This window comes from Marmota monax, unplaced genomic scaffold (assembly GCF_021218885.2).
Source record: "Marmota monax isolate L192 unplaced genomic scaffold, Marmota_monax_Labrador192_F-V1.1 WCK01_AAM20220418_F8-fsc00157, whole genome shotgun sequence".
NCBI lineage: Eukaryota > Metazoa > Chordata > Mammalia > Rodentia > Sciuridae > Marmota > Marmota monax.
In genome coordinates, this window is record NW_026694573.1 from 354,644 (window position 1) to 377,688 (window position 23,045).

General features: G+C 49.2%; 2 protein-coding genes across 10 annotated transcripts in view; one reads left to right on the forward strand and one right to left on the reverse strand.

Annotated features, from left to right (window-relative positions):
• The window catches only part of Tango2 (transport and golgi organization 2 homolog), a 43,978-nt gene extending 43,147 nt beyond the window's left edge, over nucleotides 1-831 (reverse strand). The window contains exon 1 of the mRNA XM_046421178.2: nucleotides 812-831. The gene's annotated coding sequence lies outside the window, so the exon portion shown is untranslated. The remainder of the gene's footprint in view (nucleotides 1-811) is intronic.
• A 382-nt stretch (nucleotides 832-1,213) lies between these two features.
• The window catches only part of Arvcf (ARVCF delta catenin family member), a 49,516-nt gene continuing 27,684 nt past the window's right edge, over nucleotides 1,214-23,045 (forward strand). For 5 of the 9 annotated variants that reach the window (XM_058571706.1, XM_058571709.1, XM_058571710.1 and 2 more), the window contains exons 1-2: nucleotides 1,214-1,382; nucleotides 7,018-7,071. Coding sequence is in view for 1 of the 9 variants with exons in the window: in XM_058571712.1 (XP_058427695.1) it covers nucleotides 7,262-7,345 (84 nt within the window). In the remaining 8 variants the exon portion in view is untranslated. Of the gene's footprint in view, nucleotides 1,383-7,017; nucleotides 7,072-7,229; nucleotides 7,346-23,045 lie in introns of all 9 variants that reach the window. The other 4 variants (XM_058571708.1, XM_058571712.1, XM_058571711.1 and 1 more) reach the window with 3 other exon arrangements.

Genomic DNA, 23,045 nt, shown 5'->3' on the forward strand with positions numbered 1-23,045 from the left:
AGATCTAAGTGTACTTCCATTAGTCCTGTCTGCAGGTAAATTTGCTCCTCTCATGGTCTTGGGGAATACAAAGAACCCAGGAACTAGTCATCTCCAGATTCATCAGGGTAGGAAAGGTTTAGAACCAAATATGAGCCAGGTTCACTGACTCACTCTCCACAAACTAGCCCCACTGGATAACATTCCTGTTGGTTCCCCTGAAACCACAAAGGTAAGTGGAGCTGGCCTAGGGTTATCACTACAGGGAGGAGGTTGGTGCTCTGTATGGGACGGGAAAATAAGACTTGTGCTGATCTCAGCAGGAGGTAGCCAAAGTCCCACAATGTTCCTTTATCACTCCAGGTAATACAGGAGAAAGGGGCACCAGGATGGAGTGAGAAGAAACAAAACACCCCATACCCGGGCTGAGAGTTGTGTCCAGGCCACCAGGAGGTGAAAAGGGGGGGTCATAGAGGAACAGCAGGATGGTGAAAGCCCAAGGGGTCTGTAGATCAAGGCCTGGTGGGGGAGGTAGTTTACCAAGGACTCCGTTCCTGCCCTCTTCCACTCCACAGCCTCACTAAGCCAAGAACGCAACTCCGTCTGGGCTGCAGGTGCCGTGGGGCGGTGAGAGTGGGAGAGTTCCAGATCCCGAAGTCGGACAACTAAACCCGTCATCTAAAGCAAGAATCTCTCTGAGCCTCGTTTTTTTGTCCCTAAAATGTAAATAAAATGAGGTAAGTAGCAGAACTCTCCCTCACCGATTATGTGAGGGATACAATTAGACGGTAGTAGAAGGGATCTGAGCGCAGCGCCCAGCGCTGGAGGATACCTGCGAACTAGGGTTGGTGATGGACACAACACTGCCGGAGTGTAGGGAAGAGTCGCCGGCCTTGCCCAATCCCCGCTTTCGAGGCCGGACAATCTGAGAACGTCCTCAGAAGACGGCCTGGAGGGGGCAGTCCCGAGCCCCTGGCCGCCACCGCAATGTTCCAGGCAGGTGCCGGGGCCTCGGCCTCTCCGCGAGGGGGCCGGTCGTTGGCCAAACTGACAACCTCGAGGGCCAATGGTAAACCGTCTTCTCTGTGCAACGGTCCAATCGGCATGGGTTGCCGGGCTTCTCGACCAATGGGAAAATTCTCAGATGGGGCGGGGCAGAGGGTCGAGTCGCGGGCCTGGGCAGCTTTGCGCACGATCCGCGCGAGGGGCGGGGAGGGTGGCTGACGGGCTGAGCGCTGGGCCGGGGAGGGAGGGGTCTGCTCCTGCACCGGCTCAAGTTGCGGCCCTGTGAACCGCGACCCGCGCAGCGCCCTGGCAACGCCTCTCCTCGCGCGCCTAAAGACCCAGGGAAGCTCGACTGGAGGCGGAGACCGCGTTGCGGAGCCGCCCACGCTGCGCTCCAGGTAAGCTCAAGCCGGTGGGCGGGGTCGGGAACCCGGGGCTGGGGAGGAGGTTTGGAAATTCACGTCCGGCTGTGCTGAGGCGGGGTCTGGGACCTGGGGTGCGAATAGGACAGGAGGAATGGGTTCCTGGGCCCTGAGTCCAGGTGCACGCGAGAGCGGGATTGGGGGGCGGGGGGGGCGGTGGCCAGCCCCACCTCACCAGCTTTTTGCTCTCACCGTCGCCCTGGAGTCTCGTGGCCCGCGGGGGCGGGTCCCTTTGTGCGCAGCCTCAGGGCTCTGCCGGACCCGGCCGGGGCGCCCCGCGTCGCGCGCCCCAGCTGAGTGATCCCAGCTCCGCAGCGATGTCCACACCGAGCGACTACGGCGCCTCGAACCCGGGGCCGGGCGGCTACGGAAACTTTCCAAGGGCCCGAGGGGCGGCGAGGCCGGGGAACTTTCCAGGGGTGGTGTGCCGTAGGGCCTCAGCCTGGCCAAGAGGATGTTCCCGCACCGTGCTGCTGCTGCCGCCTGGGGAATAAGCGAGAGACACCGCCGGGGATCCCTGTCTGGTATCCCGGCCTGGGTCACTTCCCCACGTCATCCCTGCCACCTTCTCTGTCGGACGAAGGTCCTGGTTACTCTGAGTGGTGTGTAATCTGGGATTGCTGAGGAGTTGCCCAGGGCAGGAGTCTAAGTTCCCTGGCTTTCCCATTTTAACTCTTTAATAATTCAGTACTGGGTTACATTTAATCCTTTCTGATCTGTGTTATCTATCAGATTGAATATCGAACTAAAAAACTTTGGCTCTTTCCCTCTAAATTCAGACCCCTGGGTGTCAACATTTAGGGTAGGTAGTCTCTTCCTCGCCCCCCACCTTTCTTATTGGCAACATCCCCAGCCCTTTTTTATTTTTAAATTTTGAGACAGAGTCTCTAAGTTGCTGAGGCTGTCTTTGAACTTGTGATCTTTCTGCCTAAGCCTTCTGAGTTGCTGGATTACAGGCCTCCTCAGGCTTCCTCCACTACACTGGTCTGGTGATATGAGCTAACAATCTCAGGTGGTCATGCACATTCCACATTGTAATGCACACCCCAGAATGTATTAGCCCATAGGGTGGAGTGATGAGCAAGATGCCTTTCAGGGGAAATCATCACCTGAATACCAGCCAGAGGTACACTGGGAACCTCCAGCCCCTTGGTGACTATAGCCCTTCTGCCTCTACTCCAGGATCCAGGCTGTGGTCATAAAGCTGGTCCATTCAGAGCAGATGCTGCTTATCTTGTGCTCCTTGTATCTTTGGACCTGAGATAGTGTTGGATACCAGAGACAGAGTTCTCTGGTCCAGCATTGTAGAGCCATGTCCAGTCAGTTCCTGAGCAGGTAGTACAGGCTTTGGGATCTGGAAAGGCATAGACTTTTCCCCCATCCTTGTCCCATCCCAACTGAGGTGCCTGCTCTCTGCTGTCCCCTAACTTCATACCTATTTTCTGTTTGGGGTGCACCAGGGCCCCGCATATGAGTGAGCACAGAGTATTTACTAAGCACAAGAACTCAAGTCCAAAATTGGTGAGGAGGGTGATCCTGAGAACAGCCTCCCCCTGGGTTTTTCTAGCTGGACTGCCTTTGGGATTTGTGTAGACCCGAGGACCTGCTATCCAAAGCTGGAACTCCATTCAGCCCTTTGTCCTGCTTAAATTCTGTTCTGCTCCCACCACCTGTCACAATTAGACTGCTTGGTTCCCTATGTTAGCTCTGACACCCCCTCTAGAGGTGGACCTTCAAATCTCTTCCAAGTCCCAGAGGCCCTTTGCATTTCTCAACCTCCCTCATGAGAATGGGGCTGCAGCTCTGTTTGTGCTTCACAAGGACTCAGGGTGAGTTCATTTCACACCAAGAGGCCTAGGGGGCACAAGGCAAGCCTGGAGTGGGAGCAGAAGTAATGAGATACCCTGCAAGGAGGAGCCAGGAGCTATGCCAAGGATACCAGGCATGTCTGGCCAGCCCCCACATCTGTCATATTCTCTAACACAGGGGGAGGGGGCAGAGTTTCAGTTGGAGTCAAGGCCCACTCTGCCAGGAATGGAGAATGGAGGAGTCCCTGAGGCAGCACTGCAAGAGACCAGGTAGGCCACAAGAAAGTCTAGAGACTTCCAGACAGTAACTCCTGTTGAGAGACAATTTATGTTCTTTTACAACAGGCTTTCATTAAGGTCAGGATGAGGTTTTAGGCCACTCTGTAAGAACCCCAGAATTAGGAAGATAGAGGGTCAGAGATCCCTTTGTGGACCTTCCAGCTAAGGAGCTCACCTATCAGCCTGTTTCAGGTTGAGAAGATATTTTCAGAATTGGCAGACATACACACACACACAAGTGTCTTCCTTTCTCCACTAAGTCATTCACTGGCCCTTTTCACTGCTTCTGCCCAGTGAGGGGCTGCTGACCTCTTGCAAAGCAACTAGGGGCCAGCCATGGCCACCAGAGGGCAGCTGGGACCATGGTCATGGCAGACAAGACCATCTTCACTCAGTCTCCTTCTAAGGACTAGAACCCTTCCTGAGGTGCCCACCTGGGAGGCCAAAGCTCTGCTTCCTCTGGGCTACTTGTCAAGAATGTGGATCTGGAAAAGAGCCAGAGATCATGGGGCAAGCCCCTTGGTGCCCCTTGGTGCCCCTTACACTTGGATGTAGACTCCAGGGCCAAATGGTGGGAACAGTGAAAAATGGAGCCCTGTGCTTGCATGGCCCTGAAAGGCCTCTTTCAGACATGCACCCCAGCCACTTTCCCAAGCCTGGTCCTGTCACCACAGCAGGGTACAGGCATGGGTCCTCAGTGTCCACATGATGTTCTCAGGGTGGTAGCTGCCTAGAGGAACACATTGGTTTTGCTATGGTGGACACCATTGTCATTGGGAAACATGAATCTCCCCTGTTCAGTGGTGGCCAAGGTGTGGTCCATAAATATGCCCACCTTGGTTTCTGGAAGAACATATCCCCAGCTACTTGTATTCAGTTCCACCTCTGCTCACAGAGCAGGTTTGGAGGAGATCTGTTTAGGGCTATAGCCTACCAAGTTCACACTGCAGCCATATAAAGCAAGTTCTCAGACCTATCTGATCTCACTTGGCCATGGGTTTTGTGCCTAGCATGCCCAATCCAGATCCTGTCCCCACTGTGGACTCAGCTTGTGACCATAGGAACTGCCTCATGCAGTTCATATTCTTAGGACTTGTAGCTCATGGTCTGGTTGCATGACTGGTCCTTGCAGCCTGGGCTGGGCTCATGCCCTAATCTGTGTGTTCTGTTTGGGCCACAGATACTGCATCAGAGCTGTAGACCTTCCCAGGACTGGAGGTGGTTCTGTGGGGGAGTGGGCAGGGGCTGTAGTACCCCAGGGCTTGGCTGTAACTAGGAAGTTTGGTGAGGAGTCCCAGCATGGAGTGGCCATGGTAAGGATAGGACCAGGCCAACCTATTTGTTGGATGAACCATCTGACAAGGTTGGTGGCTCTCCTAGCTACAAGATTACTGTTTCTGTGTCCTTGACCAGATGGATGACCCCTGAGCCTATAGACTAGCCTCAAGGAGTGTTGAAAGGGTCTTCTCAAATGGGTATCTCCTACCCCCTTGTCACAATTCTCATTATTAGATCTATCTTCATATCTCTGTCCTGTCATTTCTTAAATCACTTCCTCCATCCATCTACTGCCTCAGGGCTTCCAGCAGGCTGGCTACAATCATTCTGCCTTGACCTCACCTGTATGAAGCCACTATGACAAGGACACTCTTAAGACTGAGACACATTCCTTCTGGCTACCACTATTTTGCCTCCACAGTCCCTTCTTCCCCACCACTGCTCCCACCACCACCTCTGAGGCACCTTGCAAGGCAGGAGCCCCATTCTTCTTGAGGACGTGCCATCCCCAGCTGGGTAGAAATTATGGGGAACTCTGGAGACAGGAAGATCTGAGCTCAGATGTTGGTCCAATCACTTTCTGTCCTGGACCTGGTTTCATCATCTATAAAATGAGGTGTTAGCTCTACTCAGGGCACCTAGGAGGAATCAGTGAGATGTTGGCAGACAACTTGCATTGCACAAAACAGCGACATATGGCAAGTCCTGAGAAGAGACTGTAAGATATCAAGGTTGATGATAAATTCTCACAGTTCTTCGTGGGACAAAATTGTTGTGAATATTTAAACTAAAAGCAAATGTGTCCCAGAGATGTCATATTGAGAGGAGGGATTCCTGAGCCTCAGACCTCAGGATAGGAGCAGCATTTTTATCTACTGGGGTGGAGGGTATTAGGGGCTAGCCCTAAACCATGCCTACCTGCTGCTTCCAGATAAGTCCTTCCAGGCTGGTCTATACACAGATGCACACTAATTGTGCACATGAGCATGCACCAGCTTGGAGCCCCAGTTTGTTCCTGCCTCTGACTTCCAGGTCCTAATCCCCTAACCCTGCCCTGACCCATGGCCTGTTCCCACTCCTACACAAAGTTCTTCCCCATGATGAAGGGGCTGTTGTGGACAGGGAATGTCATCCTTGGCACACCCAAATAGATCACATCCACACAGGTTGGGTAGAGCCTCAGAATAATCTGGAAAATACCATAGAGCAGAGGCAAAAGAACTCCCATCATTATCAGCTTTCTCCTCAGACATGGCTTCCCAATACCCTCCACTCAGGTAGAAGAAAGTGCTTCCCAACCAAGGCCATCCCTCCCTGCCTGTCTATGCCATTCTGGTTCTCATTTTTACAACATGGGTGCTTTGGCAGTCTCCAGGTGTGGATATAATGAGAGGGAATGTGTCCCCAGGCTGTTGGCTGAGACAGGAAGTGTGTGGTTCCAGGACTGTGAGATGTGGCCTATGTGAGGGACAGGTGCCACCTTGTCCCCATCTTGGCTCCATACAATGTGGTCACCCAAGAGCCAGGTCCCAGGTTGCACTTGAACATAACTCTGGGATCAGTAGCCTACCTGCCACTGGTATCTTATGGAATGGGGAGCTGCTGCCTATTTGGGAGAACAAAAGATCTGGGCTGGCCTCTGGGAGCATCAGGCAGATACTATTCCATAATACAGGAGTGGACTCTAGGGTAGAAGGATCAGGGCCATGCTGGTGGAGGAATTGTAAACACCTGAGTAGGCCACCAAAACTGTGGTCCTGACTGTCTCTTGTGCGGGACTTCTCTCTTTATGCTTCTTATCAGGATAAAATGAGCCCAGCCTTCTGGAAGGGGAAAAGAGGTCACTATCAGTCCACACCTCTGAACTCTCAACAATGTTAGAAATACAAGAGGGGCTGGGAATATAGCTGAGTGGTAGAGTGTCTACCTAGTATGCATGAGGCCCTGGGTTTGATCCCCAGTGCTACAGAGGGAAAAGAAGGAAAGGAAGGAAGGAAAGAAGGAAGGAAGGAAGGGTGGAAGGAAGGAAAGAGAAGTTGACTTGATATAAACTAGGTTCCAGCGACATTGGGACGAGAAAGTGCACACAAGTGTGTGGTTATGAGTCAAGAGCACTGCAGGATGACCTTAGGGTTCAGAATGACATCATTCTGATTTGGAGATAATCTGGACCATTACATCTTAATCCAGAAGGAATTCACCCTAGCCAGGGTAGCGTTAAACAGTGCCCTCTGGTTTCTCTGCAGGAGCCAGAGTCCACAGGATGGGCATTAGGACATGCTGATCTCCCATAGAGACAGGTAAGTGGCCTGGGGTTGGCCTGAGCATATCTGTTTCCCACACAGGACAGCATAGTCTTGCTGAACCTGGCAGGTGTGGTCAATAGAGAATGGATGGGCACTGTCATCCATCCTGGTCATCTTTACCTTGGTTGAGCTTTATAACCTTTTGTATAAAGGCTGGATATGGCAACCCCTGCTGGATTTCCTAATGGTTCCAATGTGGGCAGCAGCCACCAGTTTGATGTCTGACTTGAGGACAACCCTCTGGTGGACCCAACCTACCAGATTGATGGTAAGTATTGATTAGGACATTAGCTGGTTCTGATCCCCATCCAGTTTGGCTTGGACACCAGCCATTGCAGTCTGGTGTTAGCACAGACGGCCCAGCCTTGTGTTCATCTCAGGGTAGCTCCTAGGAGATTGGAGCACCTGGCTGGTCATAGCTGATGGGCCTCAAGGCCAGCTTCCACAGACTTTGTCTGAAAAAGGCAAATAATGAATATTGCAATTTTTCAGGTTTTTGTGGTCTCTGTCACAGCCACATTACTCTGCCATTGTAGAGCAAGAACAACTGTAGACAATTTTAGCAATGATATTCTTTCTTTCTTTCTTTCCTTCTTTTTGTTTTTTGGTTTTCAAACCAGGGATTGAACCCAGGGGTACTGAACCACTGACCAACACTTCTAGCCCTAGCAAATGATATCCTGCTCTGAGCACAGCTGGCCCCTGCCAGTGGTGTTATCTGTGTTTTGAGTTCATCTGTTAATTATAGCTCACTGAGATGTGGTACTGGGAAGATACAACAGATTGGAAGACCGAGTGATAATTATGTCCCCTATACCTTTTGAATAGAAGGGACTCCCTGATGGCACTTGACACCCTGTCAAGAATACTGCTGTGATGGTTGCTGTTGGGCAGAATGGGTGATTGGTTACAAAAAGTATTCCTAGTTACTCTTGTTCCTCCAGTACAGATGCCCAGTTCCCAGCCAGCTATCTGCCCATTTCCCTACCTAGTGCTGTCTTGGGAGGCTCAACTAATGACAGCCCTGTGGATTCTTAGTGACACTTATCACCCAGTGTGGAAGCCTTGCCCACTGGTACTGTGCTTGGGAGAAGGTGGTAGCAGCAGACCCAGGAACCCCTAGGTCTTTGGGTGTCTGAGTGTTCTGTACAAAGGGATGTAGGGGAAGGGAGAGAGAGGGGTCTGGTTTCTCATTCCTTGTTCCCAAGGACCTTGGGTGTGGGAAGTTGCTGACCAGGCCAGCCCAGGTCAGCCTGGGAGGAGCTAAGTCTATTGCTGACTCCTGTGTGGGAGGACCAGTATCTGGCCAAGTATTTCAGTGCTCAGGCCATTGACCCATACAGGGGATTCTGGGAAGAAGAGGCTCAGGCTGTGTCCAGGGCTTACTGAGCCGGAGTGTCCAGGACTTGGGACATAACATTGCTTGTGACAGAAGGTAACAGTGTCTGGAGACAACAGCGTGAGGAGAGAGTGACTCCCATCCCCCTTAACTTCTTAGGGAGGCCAGGTCAGATGTCATCTCTAGTAACAAAGTCTATGGGGGCGCGGGAGCTAAACACATCCAAGGCTACCTGGCCCTTATCACCTGATTTTCCTGCCATTGCTCACTCCTTTCCTGTCCCTCTATCTCTTTTCCTGCTTCCAATTCCTGGTCTTCTCCTCATATCTATTGCTCTGTCTCTTTCTCTCTTTCTCCCCCTCTTTTTCTTTTTTCTCCTTGCCTCTACTTTGTCCATGGAGTGTTGTGATTGATTATTCATGTCCGACCTAGGCATTAGATGAATGGGTGATGGCATTTGTAGTGGACCACATTTCACAGACTAGCAAGTAGAAGCCAGGCCCATACTTATTAGTTCCCTGTTCTGCTGGGCCCCAGGATATAGTTCTGCCCATAACCAGGAAGGAGATAGGAGGGAGACATCAAAGCTAAGTTGAGATAGGGACTGATATAAACACACATGTGTGTCCTACACTCAGCTTTGATAACATCTCCCAGTCCCTGAGCCCCATGCCCAACATTGGGCATGGCAACCCCACCAGGCCCAGCCCCGCCCTTGAGAAGCTCCCAGTCTGGCTGAGAAGATGGATATCAAACAGGGAAGCAGTGGCTAACTGTGGGATTGTGAGATGGTGAATGGTGGTGCTTCCTGGGGATGGAGAGCTGGAGGGCCATGTGATGGGTTGGCATATGCTGATGCCAGGCCTAGGTGACAAGGGCTGGTGGGGGCCAGCCCTGGTATTCCCTCTCAGAAACAGGCACCCAGCCCAGCCTGTCCCTGTGCTGGGTTTCCCCTGGGGTCTTGATGAGTTTCTTAGCCCTTAATGTGAGCCTTTCTATATTAAAGATATTAATTAAAGATATAAATCATATTAATTATTTGCTCATCTCCCTGCCTGCTGAATATTTTTTGTTTTTGACAGTTTTTGATGTTCAGAAATTTTTCATACTTTGTAGCAAAATGTTGGATTTTTTTCCCTTTCTTTAGTTGTTCCATCACTCTGTGTATAGTCCTTCTCAGCATGTAGCCAGATAAATACGTTTGTCTTCTCTTCTAGTAGATGTTTCTACTTTAGTTCTTAACACTTAGCATTTACTCCATCTAGAATTTTTTTTTCCATAAACATCAGGTGAGAGTTTAGTTTAGTTTTTCCTGTTGCATATGAACCATTTATTGCCTAATATCTTGCCTAATGTCACTAGAAGTTGGAAATATTTTGATGTCCTTATGTCCTCAGGTTTGCTATCACTGGTGACAGGCAGGCAGTCCCTAGTTACAGACAGTCCCTACACTCAGCTTTGATAACAGCTCCCACTTCCTGAGCTCCATGCCCAACATTGGCCATCGCAGCCACATCAGGCCCAGGTTTGCTTGTTACTTTTTAACTAAAAGACCAAGTAAGGGAGACTCCATGCCATCAGTCTTTATTCTCAATGTTTTGGTTGTTCTGCGTGTTTCTTTGAATGTGTGTTGAACTACTGCAAGCTCCCCTCCCTGAGATCTCTATGGGACTCCCTTGAAACTCATGCTGCTTAAGCAGGCTGACCCTCCTTGCATAGATTGTGGTATACTTGGGGCCCATTGACCAAGAGTAGGGGACTTGGTCCCTGTTGTGATAGGACCCTCCCTAGAAGCTCAGAATGTAACCTGGACCTCTTTGTAGGTGTCTAGCCTTTAGATACCACATTCTGGCTACTGCTAGGGTCATTGCAGGCCCCCAGGGTCCCCAATCCCTGAGCCATCCCTGAGGAGCTTGAGCCTCCTGATATCAGCTTGTATGACCTTTCACCTGGGGGCACCCCTTGACCAAGCAGCTTTGTCATGCTGGGAGTGTGTGGGGGGGTGTTAAGCCAGTTGGCCTCATCTTCAGGGATCACCAACTTTGGCATCTTCATGATTCAAGGTAGAGGCACCTCCCTCACTCATGTTCTGTATGTGTCCCAGCCACAAGGGCTGGTGGACAATTCAGTTGATCTGGCTGCCACATAAGAACCTTGCATGACTGGAGAGCCTAGTATAGGCTAGCCAGGTACTTCACCTTGCCATCCCTTTCTCAGTATGATTTGTGACTAGTGGTATGGCCTATGCTGTAAGAATGGCAAGGCCTATAGTGTTCAGGCCATCAGATGAGGTGGCCTACTTATGTTCTCTGCCTGAGGGCTCTCCTGGGCAGTCTTCATAATGGCTATTTTGATGTCCACAATCCCCCCCCCCCCCGTGTTTATAGGCCCCCAGCCTCATTGTTGTCTTCTCCAGAGCTTCCTTTACTCCTTGTGCCCTTCCCTTGGACCTCATACAGTCATTCTGACTATAGTCACCTTCTAGCTGTTCCCTGCCAGGATTGTCCTAGGGGATCTGCTCATGAATGCCTCTGGACTCAGGCTGAGTGAAGTGCCTTCCTTCTCTCAGGCTTGGGTACCCTTTGTCCAGGCCTGACCCTCAGCTGCGGGGGCCAGCAGTCATCAGCTCAGCTCTGTGTGGTAAGAACGCCTCTGTGGAATGCCCCTCAGCAGCTCAGACTTGGGGATTCTGATTCCCAATTTTTTTGTGTGGGGGAGGGGCAGAACTGACCTGATCTTGACACTTTGCAGCTCTGAGTTGGCTAATATGTCTTTAGTTAAACTTTTTATATTCAAAATACTTTCACTGTCCTTCAAATTCTTATTAGGCCATTCCAGGTCTTGCTTCCCTCTGCATTTTGTGAGATAAATGAGTCTGCAGAGATGGCTCCCTACTGTGTCTTCCCTGGGGCTGTCCTTTGTGCCCTGGAGGGAGGTGCTACATGCCCTCAGGGCTCATCCCAGCTGGTCAGGATCTTGGCCACAGTCCCTAAAGGGGCTTGAGTATACAAATGGGAAAGCTGGTGCCTGGACCACTGAGGAATCTAGAATTATGTAGGCAGAGGAATCTCAGGCCCAGGCAAGGCCCAGCCTTCACAAAGTAGGTCTTCCTTCTCAAATGATCCACCTCCTACACCAAGCCCTGAGTCTTGTGATGCCAAGATGTGCCTTCTATTATCCACATCTAGGTGGGCCAGGCTCTCCTGGGTGTGCCCAAGAGACAAAGAGGCTAGCTGACAAGAGACCCAGTGTCTGAGGTGCCAGCATCCCTCTTTTTGCCTTTAATTTCTAATAGTAGATTTGTATGTGCTGGAAAATGTGGAAAACACAGAAAAGTAAGGAAAAGACATACTTGCATATCTCCACAACCCAGCACTGCCTGTCCTTTACCATATGGTTTTTATTTTCATTTTATTTTGTACTGGTAGGAATCAAACTCAGGGTCTTATGTGTGGTAGAACAGTTACTTTACCATTGAGCCACACTCTGCCTTGTGTTTTTTTTTGTTGTTTTGTTGGTTGGTTGATTGGTTGGTTGGTTGATTAGTACTGGAGATCGAAGCTAGGGTGCTTAACCACTGAGCAACATCCCCCAGCCATTTTGATTTTTTAAATTTTAAGGTGGGGGTCTCATTAAGTTGCTTAGGGCCTCATTGTATTGCTGAGACTGGCTTCAAACTAACAATCCTCCTGCCTCAGCCTCTCAAGTCACTGGGATTACCAGTGTGCACTACCACTGCCATGCGGTGTTTAAGTATGATGTGGGTTGGGTTCCTAGTTCCCTAGTGTCCTCTCATTGGCATTTTCTATTGCTAATGTCTATATGAGTGGGAAGGGGATAGGTTTCCCTCTCTCTACCCAGTGCCCCATGGTATTGGGCCTGCCTCTCCTTAACACTCCTGACTTGTTCCGCCTTGTCCCTTGCATTTTCCCCAAAGGGCTTGTGAAATTTGTCCTTTATCCCATCATGGACATTCAAAATGTTGCCATTTCTTCTTCATCCTTAGGGATGCTGCAATAAACATCTTGTGCCCCAAGCCACTTTTATGTATTTGAACAACTTGAACTTGAACCTTGAGGTCCTGGCAAGGCAGGCAATGTGTCTGCTGTGGTCAGTGCCTTGGCAGGGAGGATCACACACCAATGAAGCCTAGGAGCATAGCTTGTGACCAGTGCCAGCCCTTCTCACAAGAAACATTCAGGTCCATCTCTGCAAATAGAGCTATTCTGGGACCTGCAGAGAAGATGAGTCTTTCTGGGAAAACAATCTAGAGAACCATACTGCCAGCTAGGAACCCTCTCTCCACCCACTGTTCCTCACCTATAAAATGGGAGCCTAAATCCCCTGGCAGGCATGTATGAGGTGACAGCACTTATAGTACTACATCAAGATACCCAGGCTGCCCTGGACCTAAAACTGATCCCTACTGAGTGTGTCAGACACCACACAGTAGGTCTTGAGGAACCCAGGCCATTTTGGGTCTGGGCCTGGGCCTGGTCGCAGTTCTGGTCCCGGTCCCCATCCTGGTCCTTATAGAGCCTGCCTCAAAGACCACACAGGGTAGGTCTTTTAGGAACCTAGACTATCCTGGGTCTGGGACTGGTCCCCACAGAACCTACCATAGGCACAGAGCTGAGTAGGTGCTGGGGCCTTCCTCTCTGTTTATGACTCTACCACCTGGTCTCCTAGTCATGGACCCTTCCTCACCCCCAGCACAGACCCCTTGAGAGTCAGAGGTCTGGTAGTGCTAGCATCCCTGCATATGACCACCTCGCAGGTGAGTCATTGATGGACCCTGGCAGTCAGGGTAGCATCCTTAGAGCTAAGTCTACTGTATACATATCTAGAGGCCCCTCAGCTCCTTTCATTCCCTTGCAGAGGCCTATGTTAGGGTAGGGGCTCCAGGATTCTGCTCAGGGGGGTAGCTGTACCCCTCAAAACATACCATGAGCTCTTCAGTCCATTCACCATTAGTGAGAGTGGGGTGCTGGAAACTGCCCAGACTTCTGATAGGGTGAGGGGGAAGCAAGAGTGGGGACAGGGTGGGATGCAGTCAAGGAAAGGGTAGAGGAATATAGGGGATGGAGGGAAGCAGGGGGAAATGAGGGGACAGGGAGATGTGGGATATGGGGGGAGACAAGAGTGCCAGAGGAGGTAGATAGGGATGCAGAGGAAGGAAGTGAGCAGATGATTGGAGGACCAGGCCCCTTGTGCAAAGACAGGAAGAAAGAAGATGCTAAGCACCCTGGGCCAAATACTGTGCCTTCTGAGAACAGGGATTGCTGGGGAGGGGACTTTGCTGAATGCACTGGGAGATGGCAGCCCCTTAGGCATGGAATTTCTGGGACCCCCCACCCCATCCAGTATAGACTATAAGCTTCACCTGGTCCTTCCCACCTGGAGAAGATGGGGGTAGGGATCACTGCTATTCAGGGCCCTGGAGAAGATGAGCATGCCAAAACTACCTTCCTTCTGCTGGGGCTTCCACCCAGCTATCCTGACCACTGCAGCCTAAGTCCTGGCTTGGGACCAGGGCTTTGCATGAGACTAAGACCATCTTCCCTCTTGGGCCTCACAGTGAGTGGGCCCTTTCCAGTCTTCATATTTCTTTGGCATTTGCCCATCATCTACAGGGAGCTATTGGGTTTGTTTGTTTGTTTGTTTTATTGTGTTTAAAGAGAGAGGGAGAGAGAATTTTTTTTTTTAATATTTATTTTTTAGTTTTCGGCGGATACAGCATCTTTGTTTGTATGTGGTGCTGAGGATTGAACCCGGGCTGCATGCATGCCAGGTGAGCACGCTACCGCTTGAGCCACATCCCCAGCCCGGGAGCTGTTGTTTTTAAGGAAACTAATTCACTGAGTATTTTGTGCTCGGAGTAATAATTCCAGATATTTATTTACCAAACCTATGAAACAGGCATTGGTTAATTTTAAATTAAGCCTTGTAGTCACAGACTTATGTCTTTTCAGACCCAGGGATTTCCAGAGTAGCTAAGCATGGTGTAGAGGAGAAGGCATCTGTGATGGTAGCCCAGACAGCCTGTGCCCTGGAAGAGCCTTGGGCCATGATCCTTGGGGTTCACTGTGTAATATGGCAGTCTTCTTGTTCCTGGTAACTTGGCTCCAGCGTACTCAGAGCCTCCCCACCCTGTTGATGGGGATGACCTCCCAGAGCCACCACTGGTAAGATGAGGACAGCAGGCTTGAGCAGGGATGGGTAGGAGTGAAGGAAGTGTCCCCATCCCCTTCCTCACACCTGGTGGGGTCTGCTTCTGCTGGAGCCATGGAAGTTCCTGCATTGGACATGTTTCTTTTGCCCACTCTTTCAGCAAATATTTAATTGATCTTCCCTCTTAACACCATCTTGAGGTTCTCATTGCCTTCAGTATAAAAACCGTGCAGGTTCCTGTGACACTGCCATCTCACTTTCTATCTAAGTCTCAGCCATCTTAATTAACTCTGCTGATTGCCTATCAGTTCCTTGTCTCAGCAGTTGTTCCACTTCCCCATCTTTCTAAATGTGGAGATCCCAAGGCATCGCCTTCTGATCCTGCTGCAGCCCAAAGCAGTCTTTCTCCTGACATTTCTGGAGTTTTCTGCAAAAATCTGTGTCAATGCAGGGAACAAACTCCGATTCTTGAACACAGGAACTGCACTGCTTTGCTGGCCTGGGCACTGTTCTCTGACTTTTCCCTGCTTCCTCAGTGCAGCAGAAACAAATTGAGCACCTGCTATGTGCCAGATACTGTGCCAACTGGTGCCTAGTTCTGGCCTGAAATTCCATAGAGGCCAAGGTGGCCTTGTTTCCCCCACCCAGACCACCCTTCCAGATGGTGGCCAAGGAAAATTTAGATTTTTTTTTTTTTGTGTGTGTGTGTGTGGTGCTGGGGATTGAACCCAGGGCCTTGTGCATGGGAGGCAAGCATTGTACTGGGGATTGAATCCAGAAGTGCTTTAGCGCAGAGCTACATTCCCCAGCCTTTTTTAAAATTTTTTGAGACAGGGTCTCAGTAAGTTGCTGAGGCTGACCTTGAACTCATGATCCTTCTGCCTCAACTTCCCAATTAGGTGGAACTTTAGGCACGCACCACCATGTGCAGCTCACAGCTGTGTTTTCTGCAGCTTCAGTTACTTGTGGTCAGCTCTGTTCTGAAAATATTAAATGGAAAGTTGCAGAAGTAAACAATTCATAAGTTTTAAATTGTACACCATTTTTAAGTATGTCTTTCACCTCACTTCTTCTCATCATGTAGGCATTGTATCAGCTCATATCATCAGAAGAAGGGTGAATATGGTACAATAAGTTATTTTGAGAGAGACCACATTCACATAAATTTTATTACAGTGTAATTGCTCAATGTTATCAGTTATTGTTATACTCCTGCTGTGACTATTTTATGTTAAACTTTATCACTGATATATATGTACACATATATGTGTGTGTGTGTATGCATATATATAAACAGTAAAAAATAGGGTACTACTATCTGTGGTTTCAGGCATTCATGGGGGTTTGGAATGTATTATGCACAGATAAGGGAGGACTATTGTATTGAAGTTTTTCTGTTTCTTCACAATTTAGTCATGGTGGATTGTGTGTTTGTAAGAATTTATCCATTTTATCTAGCCTATGTAATTTGTTAGCTCATATTTTGTTTTTTTTAATTTGGTACTGGGGATTGAACCTAGGGCCTTGTGCATACAAGGCAAGCACTCTAGCAACTGAGCTATATCCTCAGCCCACATAGTTGCTTTATAATATTCTCTTACCAGTGTTTTATTTTAAAATACAAAGAAAAGACATGCCAAAACAAGAGAGTTTTTTGTTTTACTTTGTTGTTTGGTTGTTTTTTGACTTGGTTGGATCTTGTTTTGTATTTCTTGAATTCACACTTAATGTGTTGCAATCATCAATCCTGATTTCCCATGATAATAAAAATGCTCCCATGGTCAGTTGACAGCGACCTGTTTCAGACACCCAAAGCTGTCTTGATAAATTCAGAATCCTAGAGTCTTGCTGGAAGAATCAGTTCCTTGTCTCAGCAGTTGTTCCCTAGAAGAATGTTGCCTTCATGCCCAAGCTGGGTACTTCTTACCAAATCATAGTGGTGGCCACCCCCAGATTTAAATCCAGCAGTACAAGCACAGGATCCCATTTTTTTCAGGCCTTATAGATCCTGGAGTTTTTCTTCCTCTTTTGGTTCTCAAAGCAAAACTGCTTTCTTAGTGTCCAGGGTTCCAGGTGAGACATATTCACTGCCTCCAGAGGGAAAGCCATTCAGAGGGAATGATAGAATTATGACCCTGAAATCCAGAACTTCATCATGTTGTTTCCTTAAGGAATTTTGGAGCTAGGTTAACTTGCTTAAAGATATCAGGATATGGGGCTGGGGTTGTGGCTCAGTGGTAGAGCACTTGCCTAGCATGTGTGAGGCACTGGGTTCGAATCTCAGCACCGCATATAAATAAATAAAATAAAGGTTCAATGACAACTAAAAAATATTTAAAAAAAAAAAAAAAAAGATATCAGGATATTAGCTGGTGCCATGGCACATACTATAGCACCTGCTGCTTGAAAGGCTAAGGTAAAAGGATCACTGGAATCCAGGGATTTGAGGCTAGCCTGGGGTGGGGAGAAGATTTCAAGGTAAAGAAGAAAGGCATTTTGTTTTTTTAACAAAGCCATCAGCTTTTCCTTTCCATAAAAGAGCATCTGAGATGTAAGATATAGGAGCCAGGCAGTGGGAACCATGCTGAAGTTAACATGGGTGGTCAATGTCTTCTCCAGGGCTGTGGACATCCTGGCAAAAAGAGTGGCCCAGACCTCAGCAAGGTTGGCAGGTTAGGACCTGGCAGACCTTCTCCCTACATCATGAAGCAGACATATCACAGAAATGTAACTTTGATGAGACTGAATCATGAAATGCTGGAGAAAGACATGCCCATGATTTCCTCAGCTTCTGCTATGGTTTGTATCCTCCAGAATTCATGTTGAATCAGGCACAGTGGCACACACGGATAATCCCAGTGGCTCTGGAGACTGAAAAAGGAGGATCAAGGCCAAACTCAGCAATTTTCGAGGCCCTAAGCAACTTAGTGAGACCCTGTCTCTAAAAATGTAGCTTGATGGTAAATTGCTCCTGGATTAAATCCCCAGTAACCAAAATAAATAAAATTTGTGCTGAAATTTAATACCTTCTATGAAATACTAAGAAGTGGGACTAGGTAGGACCTTTTAAGAGGTGATTAGGGATCTTATGATTAAAGGGACCTTTTAAGAGGTGATTAGGGATCTTACCCTTATGAATGGATTAACCTAATCATGATTGGTAGATTAATGGATTAATGAGTTATCTTAAGAGTGAGTCTTCTATGAAAGCTAGTTTGGCTGCTTGCTTTCTTGTGTTCCCTGCATCTTGCCATATGATGCTCTGTGCCTCCTCAGGACCCTGCTAAGAAGGCCATCATCAGATATGACCCCTCAACTTTGGACCAGAATCATGGGCCAAAGTAAACCTCTTCATAACTTACCCAGTCTTGGGTAATTTGTTATTAGCAACAGAAATGGATGGAAACACCTTTTCTGGACAAAAAGCTCACCTCAACTCAGGGTCCAACTTCAACATGATGAGTGTCCCCTCTTCTATGACCCCCCCTGCCATGTTTCTATGGTCAATAAAACCCTCTCAGCTCATCCTTACTCTGGGAATTCCTGTTACATCTCCTGCCATCCACCTTTTGTCATCTGTATTATTTTCTGCTAGGTTTGGAAGGCCATCTTGATTTGCTGCCTTCTGCCTGACATTGTATACTGGTTTTCTACAGTATCCTCTCTGCAATTTGCTGCCTTTGTCATGTTTTTCTGTAAATCTCCATGGGCTCCTGATTACGATGACGCCTTTTCATTGTGGCCAATTCTCATTTCATTGAACACTGTCTTTTTAGCCTTTTGAGGGGCATGTACCTTCAACTCCCAACATCTGTGCTAGTAAATATACTCAATGTGATTCAGCGAGAGGCAGCTTTCTTAGTTCACCCACAACAGGAGGGTCTTCAAAACACTGGATATTGATATTTGTTTGTTTTTCCCTTTGCAAACTCAGGATCTGTGGGCCTATCCACACCAGTCTGTCACTGAGGGCCCTGAGGCAGGGATCAGAGGCTGAGGTTTCTTGTAGACTGGTGCTGAGGACAGTCTTGGCTAGGGAAGAGGCACCCTTGCCCATTGTTCAGGACAGCAACAGAGGTCTGCCCAGAACGCCAGTGCTCAGAAGGAGTTGTCATGGCCAAGCCCTGGTCCTCCCTTCCCACCAAGAAGCCTGTCAGGAATTTCAGGCCATCTACTACCTATTTTCACATGGAGTAGGAAGGGCCACAAATGGGTATGAATTCCTGTGCATAGGTATTGTACCTGGGAGGGCATCTGTGGGTACCTGTGGATAGGTGTGCTCTATGTATTTGTGTATTGTATACATGCATGACCAGGGACTATATGGGTGGTTACCCACATGTACCTGTGGTTAGCTTTGAGAAGATCTCCAGACTTGATAGTATTTCCTGCTGTAATGTTTCTGCCTTTTTTTTTTTACTGGGGATTGAACCCAGGGGTGCTTATCCACATCCCCAGCCCTTTTTATTTTTTGAGATAGTGTCTCATTAAGTTGCTTTAGGCCCTCACTAAGTTGCTGGGGCTGGCCTTGAACTTGCAATCCTCCTGCCTCGGCCTCCCAAGTTGCTGAGATTACAGGAATGTGCTACCATGCCTGGCTTCCTGCCTTTTGTGTGTGTGTGTGTGTGGTGCTCGGGATTGAACTCAGGGCTTTGTGCATGCAAGGCAAGCACTCTATCAAATGAGCTGTATCCTCAGCCCTTCATGCCTTTTTTTTGACAGGAGCTGGACACAGACAAATCCAGCTACCAGAAGGCTCTTGTGATATGTGTGTGGGAGGGAGCCAGAGGGGACACTGCGGGGCCTGAAGTCTGCCCTGGGTGGTGGGTGGAGAGAGTACCCTGCCCATTCCTGCTTCCTTGTTTGCAGATAAAAGGCAGGACTTTGCTCATTTGCTGGTGGTTGGTGTGTTGCCATGGGCACTCTAAGCTGAACTGGCTCCAGAACCCGGGAGACACAGGATTGTAAGCAGCATGGAAACATCTACCTCAGGTTTTAGAAGGGAAGTGCTGTCCCCCTGGGGCCCTGGCAGCAGCTACCACAGGCCATATATACACAAGACCCTGAGTAAGAGCAGAGTTTTGGGACCCAGGTCTTTGGTACCTAAAACCACCTTGCCCAATAGGATGGACTACCATTCCTGGTTGGATCAAGATCTTGTACCAACTGCAACCCCGATTTGCTGAGCTGGAAGAGCTTGGTGAGAAGCACCTTTCCTCTGAGGGTCTTTAGACTTTCAGGTGGACAGGTCACTGTCCCCAAATGATGGCAGCTCTGTTACCTTCCCAAGACTGACTTTTCAGTGTATTCTAGCTTCTGTCCCTTCCAAAGCCATGACAGCTGATGGCATGGAGAGTAATGTCATTTCCTTGTTCTAAAAGATGTTAAAGCAAAGCTGGTGCACAATGGCTCATGCCTGTTATCCCAGTGGCTTGGGAGGCTGAGGCAGGAGGATCACGAGTTTAAAGTAAGCCTCAGCAACATTGAGCATTAAGCAACTCAATGAGACCATGTCTCTAAATAAAATACAAAATAAGGGTGGGAATGTGGCTCAGTGGACAAGTGCCCCTGAGTTCAATCTCCAGTAACCACCCCCCCAAAAATTAAAAAAAAAATGTTAAAGGGAGGCCTATTAGGAAGTGGTGCTGTTTTGTGGGGGGAGGAGTTGTTTTGTTTTGTGGTACTGGACACTGAATTCAGGCCTTGTGGATGATTTACAGACCAGCACTCCCCAGCCCTAATTTTTTCTTTTGTTTTTGTTTTTTGTTGTTGTTGTTGGTTTTGTTGTTATTATTATTGTTATTGTTGGTTGGTTACAGAGATTAAACCCAGGGGTACTTAACCACTGAGCCACATCCCCAGCCCTTTTTTATATCTTAAGACAGGGCCTTGCTAAGTTGCTGAGGTTGGCTTTGAAATTGTGATCCTCCTGCCTCAGCCTCCTGAGCTGCTGGGATTACAGGTGTGCACCACAACATCCAGCCATGATGCTGTGGGGTTTTTTGTTGTTGGTGGTGGTGGTGTTATTGTTGGTTTGTTCATTTGTTTTCTGCACCTCATTATCTCTCAGAATCTGACAGTGGTTCTCTGTCTCCAGCCTTAATCTCTCTTCTGGAGTCGCCTATATCCAGTGGGTCCTTGGTTTCTCTAGCCTAACACATCCCCACCTGCACTCTGGAGTGCAGGATCTGGGCTCCTTCTCTCAGCTGACCAGGTCCAAACTCCTATAGTCATCCTGAACTCCCCATTTATTTACCCACTCCAACCTCCCATCCATCCACAACCAAATATCCAAAGTTCCACCACAGCAGCCTCTGCCATGGCAGCTAGAGGATCCTCCTGATACAAAGTCAAAAGTGCTACGCCCAGGTCTCTCCATGCTGTTCCCAAGTCTGACCAAATTTGCTTGTGGTCCCTATGCGGGCAGGACCAGGAAAGGGGGAGTCCCACTTTTTGGGTCACAGGGTTTTGTTTTGTTTTGTTTTCGTATTGGTGATGGAACCCAGAGATATTTTACCACTGAGCTACATCCTCAGTCCTATTTTTATTCTTTGAGACAGGGTTTCACTAAATTGCCAAGGCTGGCCTCAAACTTGAAATCCTTCTGCTTCAGCCTCCTGAGTCGCTGGGGTTAGGCATGTGCACCTGTCCTGACCTCCCCACACCTCATTCTTACCAAGCAACTACCTTTTGAAGGATATAGGCAATCCAACCTAGATCCCCATCTTCCCTGGGTAGAAGAGGCCCCTGGCTGGGAATAATTGGAGCACACTTCAACACTTTGTCCTGTGTGAGCCTTTGCAGTCTGGCTGTGCTCACAGGGCTATGGGGAGGATTGATGGGGTGTTATTGAATAGTGGGTCTCCACAGGCATATCCTGGTGTCTACAGGCATCAGCAGATAGCACAAATGCCAATGGGGAAATCAGGACAGGATGGATGAGGTGGTGGCCTCTGTGGGAGCTGGAGAGAGCACTTGCTGACTCAGAGGTATTGCCAGGTTGGGGGTGGCCCATTTGCACACAAAGGGACAGATCTTTCCTGGGGCCAATGCCACCTCCTGCTGCCACTGGGACCTGTGACCCTCTACCAGTAGCTTAGTTAGCAAAGCTGTTGTGGGTCAGACTGAGGTCACTTGGTGAGGACCTCCCGGGCAGGGAGCCCAGCATGTAGGGGTACTGCCAAGCGCCTAGTCAGCAGCAGTCAGGGTGAGTAGGGACCCTTAGGCCAGGACAGGGAAGGGCTCCAGGACTAGAGATCTCCTGAAATGTGGCCTAGCCACCTCTTGCCTCAACTGTGGAGTGGGATTGCAGATGGGGCTACCATGCTAAGGGGTGCCCAGGACCTGCATTGACCCCAGAGTTCTGTTTCTCTGACCCTGGATCAAGCCAGTCCATGGTGAGATTCCTTTTTGTCTAGACTTGTCCTGGGGTTTATGGCTCCAGCAAGTTTGCTACAGGCAGCACAGCTGGATGGGCCATGTTCTCCCCAGAGAAGGCCAGCAAAGTGAGGGTTCCCTACAGCAGGAAGTGCCAAGACAAGAGAAGTAGGAGGACAGTGAGCTGGGGTGGGGCCCAGATGCCATAACCAGTCCCAAACAGACCTGATGCCAGACCTCCCTCCACCTTACCTGCAAGCCTTGGGCTCTGCCTGCTCACCTGCCTATGACTTCCTACTTTCCAGTTCCCACTGGGTGAGTAGGGACCCTTAGGCCTGGTTTCCCAGCCCATCACTGTCCCTGTAACCAGTCCTAGGTGTTTCTCATCAAGCACAAGTTCCCCCTGCAAAGGTCTTTCCCATCATCAAGTAAGAAATCATTTCTTGTTAAAAGAATGTGTGAGAAAGTGAGTAGGCCCATGGCCTTTGTTGTATCTCCTGGGCTGTGAAGCCCAGGAACCTTTTTATGGGCAGCTGGAGCAAATGGTACCTGATCCATCCCCTAATCATCAGGCATTCCCACCATGGCTGCTTTAGCTTTGCAAACCAGGGAAGAAAGGCTGGGCCAGGAGGGCCTCCCTTATTCCCCAGAGACTTTCTGGCCATAGGCTTCTAGGGGCTGCACCCCTACTACCCCTCAAAGGGGCTTTGTGTCACACAAAGACACTCTGTCCTTCCAGAGAAGCCTGGGTGTTGCCATGGTGATGGAGGGGCCTGGCAGAAGGGGTCCACCCACTGTCTGTGTGTGTGTGGCGGGGGGGTTCCAGGCCTAGGACACTGTTCACACAGGCTAGTGGCCAGCATGGTAACTATTACACCTGCCCAGCTATAGCCCCTCGGCCTGTCAGGACACTTGTTGCTGACTGGGCCTCAGTGAGGCCATCTGAATGTTAGTAGGAATGGGGTTCCCAAGCCTTGTGCTTGTTTGTGATTAGTCTCAGCCTTGCAGTGAGCTTCAGACCCCTCCTCAGGAATGCTTTTATCTCTACCCAACTCCAGAGTACAGAAAGGTGGGGCTCAAC